Source organism: Myodes glareolus, chromosome 4, assembly GCF_982192425.1.
Source record: "Myodes glareolus chromosome 4, mMyoGla1.1, whole genome shotgun sequence".
In the NCBI taxonomy this organism is placed as follows: domain Eukaryota; kingdom Metazoa; phylum Chordata; class Mammalia; order Rodentia; family Cricetidae; genus Myodes; species Myodes glareolus.
Window position 1 is genome coordinate 111565867 of NC_142029.1, and position 8983 is coordinate 111574849.

General features: G+C 42.1%; 1 protein-coding gene across 1 annotated transcript in view; it reads right to left on the reverse strand.

Moving 5' to 3' along the window:
- Positions 1 to 8750, reverse strand: part of Sesn3 (sestrin 3) — a 64677-nt gene extending 55927 nt beyond the window's left edge. Inside the window, exon 1 of the mRNA XM_085689912.2 lies at positions 8566 to 8750. Within this exon, the coding sequence (XP_085546038.1) occupies positions 8566 to 8643 (78 nt within the window). The 5' untranslated portion in view covers positions 8644 to 8750. The remainder of the gene's footprint in view (positions 1 to 8565) is intronic.
- Positions 8751 to 8983: the final 233 nt, after the last annotated feature.

Consider the following 8983-nt stretch of genomic DNA (forward strand, 5'->3'; position numbering starts at 1 on the left):
TAAAGGAAAGGGCTTGGAGGAGGGGAAGGGAAGGTCAAGCAAACCCTTTACTGAATGGGAACCTTCAGAGATACCTACAAAACATTTTGGAAATTGAAGATATGCCCTTAACTACTCGTCTAAAACAGCCATTCCTTGCAGAACACTGGCAAATTCTAAGTCTAAGAGCAAATTTTAAGAGTTCACACCAAAGCAACAGCTATTTTATATTTCTAAGCATGACTAGCAGCTGAGGCTGGTGTTGGCACACTCTCTCAGTAAACATTCTTACTCTCTGACAACACTGTTCAAAGATTAGTAGGATAGTTAGTTGAAACAGTCTTGTGGCCACAAAAACAATAAAATAGCAAAACAGTAAAACAACCAGTACACTTTATTTTTCAAATAATCTTTATTACTGTATTTCTGACAATGTTCCTTATAATGGCAGTAGAATCAAGGTGGAAAGGACTCGATACATTTCAGAAATGGTGTGATTGTACTGTACCGGCTCTACTGTACTGCATCCAATATGAACACACTGCCAATACCTATGTGTTTAAATAGAAGTCTCATCATTTGAGAAAAAAAAACAAAAACCCAAAAAACCTTCATGAACCAGATTCCAAAAAAGAGACCATCTTGTATGACAAAAATCCATGTAACTTTGTGCTAATGAAGAATAGGAAGGGCAACTGACGCAATAGCTGCACAGCCTGGAGTCCAGGCATCAGAGAAGGAAAAGGGTGGGAAGATTAATAGCAAATTATACTTTCTTTCTCACACTTATCACAATGATATCTAAGATAGGCCAGACACTGCTTGCCACTTTCAGGTCTTAGTTAACCACAGAGCGTAAATAGATCCCTGTCCTGTACCCTGGGGATCATAGGCTAGGCAACTGAAGGTTACCGAGCTTCCATGCATTCAACACACTGCCTCTGCATCCTTTCTCTGACACACACATACACAACTCCCCTGTGAAGAAAACAGCCAGAAGCCCTGACTTCAGAGCTATTTCCCATCCACACCAGTGCCCTTGTTTCCTTTGTCATAGAATGCTATGAGCAGAGCCTTGGACTTGACACTTCTCTTTTGTCTGATACTCCCTTTGCCCTCTATTACTTTCAAGCCATACAGAGTAATCTTGCTACTCAGGGTCTTCCTCTCCTTTTCAGCCAAACGCCAGGCAATTAGAGTGCCATGGACAGCCTTGGACCAGACCTTTCTTCAGTTGCTTCACATAGCAGAGAGAATACTCCTTCAGAACCAAAATTTTGCCCTTTTACCTAATTTCTACCACCTAAAGGGATGCCCAGGAGAATCACAAAAAGATCATCTGCAGTTGATCAAAGTCTTACCATGCTAAGAGAAATGCTTCTAGAGCATCAACAAAGAGATGCCAGGCAGTATCTACAAGCATCCCCATACAGCAGAGGTGACTAGGTGGCCTTATACGTATCTTCTGCCAATGCTATCAGGACTTGCTTTTTAGTTTCTCCTTCTGCTTGTACCATGTTCTACAGTCCGTAACTCTAACATAACAGTTTTTAGATATCCCCTCATGGAAGCCCTTCACACTCAAAAAACATCGCAAACACCAGAGCAGTTTGTTCATATGCAGATTATAACTGTCAATAGTTACTGTAATAGAAATTAAAGGTAGGGAGAGTTTAAATGTTTAATTCACCTAAAATAAAAGTCTACTACATGGCTGGGCGAAGGTGATGCTCACCTTTAATCCCAGCACCTGGGAGGCAGAGGCACGCAGATCTCTGTGAGTTCAAGACTAGCCTGCTCTACAGAGTTCTAGGATAGCCAGGACTGTTTCACATAGAAACCCTGTTTCGAAAAATCAGCCCCCCAAAGTCTATTACATGTTAACATAAATCATATATCTTTATGGAACTTTATTTTCTACAACGAAACAGTGAGGTTCATTTACATTTTTGCAAATCTCTTCAATGTCTATTTATCATAAGATAGCTGGGCTTTTTGCATTCATAGGCTGTGATGTTTTGACTGAAGAATATTTAAGAAAATCAGATATGTGGTTAAAAAAGGAGACAATTATGAATACTTTTCTTAGACATCACATCAAAACTTTTAAATATCCCTTCTAAAACCATATACATGAATTTAACATTTTATATTATATTAAAGTCTACCTATCCATCTTACATTTTGAACAGATATTTTATCTCTATGTGATCTTGATAAACACCTCAAAAATGAATAACACCATCCTGAAAATTCAAAGAAAACAACTGACAATATTCATCGTCAGTGTTAAGACATTCATTGGCCAAACCCAAAGTGTATACCCACTATGATGTAATGATTTGGTCCTTGGCTGAAAGGCAGTGGGTTGTGGGGGGTACAGAGGAAGCAGGGTATAACAACTTGCAGTTTCCACAAACTGGTTTTCTGGGTTCTGTGTATCTTCCAAATGTTGGTGCACATATGTCGTGTCAAAAATCACATCCATTAATATAATCTTTCACTTGATGAGGAGAGAGTTTAAAAGGTGAGAAGCTCGCACCAGGTATGATGGTGTACGCCTTCAATCCCAGGACTAGGGAAGCAGAGGCAGGCAGATCTCTGGGGCTCCAAGCCAGCCTGATTTACATACTAAATTCCATGCCTCCAGGGCTATATACCGAGCCCGTCTCAATAACAGAACATAGATACAAGAAACAATTTAATGGAAAAATATAATTTTACAAAAATTTGTTTAATATCTGTGTTTACATAAATACTGAAATCTGAGGAAGCAAAGGTCTGTCAGTGCTCTTCTGAGTAAAATGGGTTATATGAAAAACTGTCTGATGGAGCATGCTACTAAAACTACTGCACAGGTTTACACAGGAGAGAGGCAGCTTGTTGCACAGAGTGCTGTGCACCTTCCAACTGCCTCACACGTGTGAAAGGATGGGTCCTCGAGGGTGACGATTCAAAGAGTAAGGCTTAGTGCTTCTCCAACAGCATTCCTAAATGAGACCGATCTCACTTCCGCCATGTTGAGTGGGACCATTTCCTTGATTTATGCTTAAGGATCAGCACAATTATGCCCGCACTGCTTTTATACAGACTAAAGAAAGAAAAATAAGAACAGTTTTTTGAGATTATAGCCTCAAAAAAGTTCAAAAAAACAGTTTTTGATTATGTCTAGTATGTCCTAGACATACTCCCCAAGTCCAGGGCCAGAGTGAGGAGTGAGGGGCCTGCAAGCATTCAAGAGCTGGGAGGTGCAGCTGACTCCCTGTGCTCTTTCCCCTTGAGCTGCTGCACCCTGTCTAGGAAGGCTAACTTTCTAATCCCAGTTCTAGGATCCTCGGAGCATTGCACAGAGGCTGAGTGTGGAATGGAGATATTCCCTGGCAGTCTCAGCACTGCAGGGAAGAAGGAAAAAGTTCATCACAGCAATAGAGCCCAGCTTAAGGGTACTTCTTACTAGCTGTATGGTAGACTCTGCCACCTAAACCTTCTCAGTGTTGGGAGAGACCCGAGAAGATGCAAAGGCACTCTATAAACTATCAAGGTCACTGTCTTCCAAGGGAAAAAAAAATGGAAAACTCAGGTGCTGAGATTAGGAGACTACTGTTACATAACTCTTCTCCTAAACTAAGTAACTGATGCCCTTGCTTTATTCTAGGTCTTCTCTGTTAACCCATGGTCTCTTCAAGCAAATATCCATTTTCCTGGTCAAAGGGATTTAATTAATTACTGGAAAATCTAAAAGCAATATATCAAATTATTCTTTAAAGGAGGGTATGTATGAAGACAGGAGGATACAAATGAAAACGTGAAACCAAAAATATGCATAAGGGTTATTCTCAATAAAAATATTATCATGGCCTCTTTTATACTAGCAATCATTAAAATTTCTATGGAAAATGACTACAAACCAAATTACTTAGTGTGTATTAGTAGCCATAATCCTAACACACAAAGGAAAACACACAGACTGGGCTTTTCATTCTTGTATAGTGACATTTGAGGTTTTGCACAGTGCTTACACATACTCTCTTTAAGCCACAAAGCCACCACGAGACAGGTAGAAACCATGTGTAGTCTACAGGAAAAAAACTGGGTTTCAAGGAAGTTAGTTAATTTACCCAAAGATCAAACTGTAACCACCTTATAAAATATGGGAAGCAGCAGAAGTCATTTTACCAATTAAATCTTACATTGATCTTGAACTATGAAGCATTAAATATACAAAGCAACAATTTAAATTAGTATTTTGTTACAAATTAATAATTATTTATATTACTAAGTTTGTGGTCCCAGAAACAAATATGTGATATATAGGAAAAAAAGTTTTTATAAAGTCTACTGCCTTCACAAACAATGACAATCTTCCTAATCAATAATGTAATAAAAAGTTCTAATGTATAATATAACCACCACTATCATCATCTCCATCATAACCATCATGATCATTAGCAACATCTTGTAACAAGATAATTATGATAGATTCGAATGTGTTAAAATTATGGGTACATTTTATAAGTATTTATATTTTTAATTACATTAAAAATAATTGAATACATACTTAAATATTTAATCCAACTCAAGCGTTTTAACACCCTAAAGCATCTTAGCACTCCACAGAGAGTAGACTGAAGAGAACTGCATCTAGGTTTGCTATTGCAAACTTACTACTTGATCTAAGATAGCATTAATTAAAAAACCACTTCACAATCAAAAATATAAAACCCAAGAAAGCCCACTTAGGCAAAGGTAGAAGGTAGCTACCTGTCCATCATGTAAGCAAATCTATTCCATTGGGTGAACTAGATAAAATTTCTAATACTGACCATTTTGATTATATTAAGTGAGGATCATATGGGTCAAAGTAACATTTCTTTCATTTTATTTGATATTCTCTTTGCTTATTAAAACATCAAGAAGTTGTACGAATATCAAACTGCATAAGTGAAAAAATACTATAGCCACAATAAGATGTATTACTAGAACTACTTAGAATCATATTAAGGAATTGAAACCTCTCAGCATAGTGCTGCACACTTGTAATCTCAGCACTTGGAGGACTAAAGCAGGAGAATCAAGAGTTCAAGGCTAGCCTGAACTACATTGAGAATAGCCCAGGCTCCACAGGGAAAGTCTGTTTTGTTAAAAATGAAAGAAATAAAAATGTAAAGCCTTTAATTTATATCAATAAATTTCATTTATCTAATAGTAGTAATAGTTCAAAACACAAAATATGTGTAGTACACCACCTTAATTCTGAGGTGCGCTCAGCTGTGTATGGTGACAGAATAGGTGCTGTGTATGGTGACAGAGCAGGTGCGTTTAGCTGTGTATGGTGACAGAACAGGTGCAGTGTATGATGACAGAGCAGGTGTACTCAGCTGTGTATGGTGACAGAGCAGGTGCTGTGTATGGTAACAGAGCAGATGTGCTCAGCTGTGTATGGTGACAGAGCAGGTGCACTCAGCTGTGTATGGTGACAGAGCAAGCGCACTCACCTGTGCATGGTGACAGAGCAGGTGCTGTGTATGGTGACAGAGCAGGTGCTGGGTATGGTGACAGAGCATGTGCTGCGTATGGTGGCAGAGCAGGTGCACTCAGCTGTGTATGGTGACAGAGCAGGTGCTGTGTATGGTGACAGAGCAGGTGTGCTCAGCTGTGTATGGTGACAGAGCAGGTGCACTCAGCTGTGTATGGTGACAGAGCAGGTGCACTCACCTGTGCATGGTGACAGAGCAGGTGCTGTGTATGGTGACAGAGCAGGTGCTGTGTATGGTGACAGAGCAGGTGCTGTGTATGGTGACAGAGCAGGTGCTGTGTATGGTGACAGAGCAGGTGCACTCAGCTGTGTATGGTGACAGAGCAGGCGCACTCACCTGTGCATGGTGACAGAGCAGGTGCTGTGTATGGTGACAGAGCAGGTGCACTCAGCTGTGTATGGTGACAGAGCAGGCGCACTCACCTGTGCATGGTGACAGAGCAGGTACTGTGTATGGTGACAGAGCAGGCCAACCTAGACCTATGGATCTGATGCTCTTGCTCTCTCCTCTGGTTTTCTCTGACTCAAGTTACCAAATCAGATACATCAACAACTCTCTTTGTTTTGCAAAACAGTGAACCTAAACTGTGAAGATTCTTCTAAGAATAATGAGATTCTCATACAATACACAATTCACTGTTCAGAGAGAGTTAAAACAAATTCTTTTCTTTGACAGCTAATTCAGTTCCTTTTGAAGTTTCCTCAGAATCCATCATACATATTGCATAAATTAGGCTGCTTGCAGACAGAAAAAAGTTTTCTGTCATATATAAAGGTAAAGCCTTGTCCCATTATTAATGTCGGTTCTAATAGCAAAGGGTCACTGACCCTTTGTGATGTTCTTCTTCCACAATGACCAACACTCAGTTACAACCCACAGGGCTATCACTCACTTGTTTATTACTGTACACTATTAAATGGACACACGAAAATGTAAAGTATCAGGCTGTGAGAGCTGTAGATTAACTTTGCAAAATCATATATTCTATCAAAAATAAAATCATCTCATTAACAGAACTAAATCTTTATGTGGCACTTTTAGAATGATGAAGCATTTAGTACTAGATACTGATTTCTTTCTAGAATCCGTAAGAATAGCAATCTTAAAAAGCTTCAAACATTGCCAGGTCATGTCTTAACTGGCAAAAAGAATTCTTTTCCCATCTAAACTCATTTTGTGCTACTACATGAGTCAAAATTAAACACCTTGTAGTTACTGAAAACTGAGTACTGGCTGTGGTGGGCACCACAACTTTAAAAATGTGAAAATGTGTGTGCCCAGTTGTGCACATGCTTCTCTTTTTCTAGCTATGTCTAGAAGTGGGGATGGCCTTCCTAGGTAAACAGAAATACCAGTGCCTTAATAACTAGAAGAAAATCATAAACATGTCCTTAGCGCTGGTGTTATGGATCCATAATCAAAGCTTTTTTCAAAAGAAAAATTAAAAAATATGAAGCCAAATATCTATTACAATTATCCTATTAGTCAAACAATTTGCTATTAACTATTTAAAATTTTATTAAAATTTTAATGTGCTTTGATTGAAACAGAATTATATCATTTAAGCAAGTCAGTTATAGCACCTTTCCCCACATTCAGTTAAAAATATATAATTTTCTCTCATTTTAACTGAGAGTAAACTGAATTAAACAGGTCTCACTGGCATTGTTTTTACTGACAAAGGCAGTTTCGGTTTAAAAAATAAGAACCAATATTTTTTAAAAGCTAAATTCAGATGCCACCTGGTCCAGCAACGAAGGAGTTAACATCCGACTGCACTGAACCGAGCTTCTGATCCATTACATTTCTCACAAGCTGCCCCACAATGAGCTGAGCAAGTATCAACTGTAATTTGATCCAGGAGTTTATGAGGAAAAAATAACTGCACATACTCAACATGCACATTTAATAAAAATCTGTTTTAAGAGAAACATATCCAATAAACACAATTTAAGGCGTATTTAATTGTTTGATTAACTTCAAACCTGCAATCCCTTTGCTTTCCTGACGCTCTCAAATAAAATAGGAGAAAGGAGGGGGGGAAAAAAAAACGCTTCACTGCAGGGAAAAGAGGCTTGAAAAACAACTTTGATTGGCACTTGGCCTGACCCACAGAGGAAGAAAAACAGTTTTTGGACAAAGAACGCAAATATTTGAGCTTGCTTATTTATGTGCTTGCTCGCTTGTTTTTCTTAATACATAAAGAACAATCCTAAAGTGACTTTAGACAGGGAAATTGACGAAAACGGCACTGTATTCATCTTAGCTCTCGGATATGCACAGCTCAGCAATTTTAATTCATTGGTGCTGGACAAACAGAGCCACCTCACCTAAGGATCTCACTTCATGCAATGTAAAAATAGAGTGTGGAGTAGAAACGGGTTATATTATTCAAGGAAGCTGCTCAGATCTGTTAAAAACTCTTCTGCGCCTACAGGGACATTTTGTCATCCTTTCTCTCCCTGCATCCCCATCCCCCACGGAGCGATTAAGCCAAGTAAGCTAAACAATACTGGAGTAAACTTTCTATCAGTCAGCCTGGAAAGCAATAAGCCGATTCTGGGTCGGATTTTCTGGATCCACACCGCGGTGGGGGATGTTACGGAGGGCGACACCACGACTGCTTCAGCCTCCACCTCCACCAACCCCAGCAGAAGGAACTGGAAGATCCAACAGCGTTTCCCATGGGCATAAAGTTCAAGATGCCGACACGGGGCCTTTCGGGATCCACCAAGAAAATATCAAGAGTGGGTGCCGGGGCACGGTTGGCCTGGCAGCAGCGAGCCAGTCAAAGAAAATACCCCCACAGACAGCCTCGGCGGAGAGGGAGCCAGGCTTCTGCAGACCAGACAGGCTGCAGTGATTTCAGGCCAGCCTCCATCCCCAGCCGAGTCGGTCCCTCCCAGCATCCCAGCATCCCTTCAGCCTCGGGGCAGGCCGGGCACGGGGACCCCGCGGGTGGACCCTTCGCGTCTCGCCCCACTGGAGCTCCAGCCGGCCCCCGGCCCCGGGGAGCGCCCCACCGCCGCCGGACGCGGCCGCGCCGTACCTTCCGCAGCACTTTCCGGCAGTTGGTGCAGAGCAGGTAGTTGGCCGAGGCCGACGCGCTGCCGCCACCGCGGTTCATCGCGCCGACGCCGGGCTGTCACCGCGGCTGCTAGCGGAGGGCCGCCTCAACGTCCTCTCTCAGGGGGTCGGGCGGCGGCTACGGTGCAGCGGCTGCCCGCGCGAGCTCGGCGGGGACTGCGGCCGCGGCGCTCACCGGCCCGTTGTTCCTCCCGCCCCCATCGCCAGACCCCCGCCCCGCCGGCCAGGACGAGCAGCCGCGGCCGTCTCAGCGCCTCAGTGCAACCCCGCCCCCGCGGTCCGCCGCCTTCAGGGCTGCAGCGCCGGGAGCCGCCCCCTCCCGCCAATCAGATCGCGCCGGCCACGCCCCCTTCCGCACCCGCCGCCAATGAGTGGCGTCG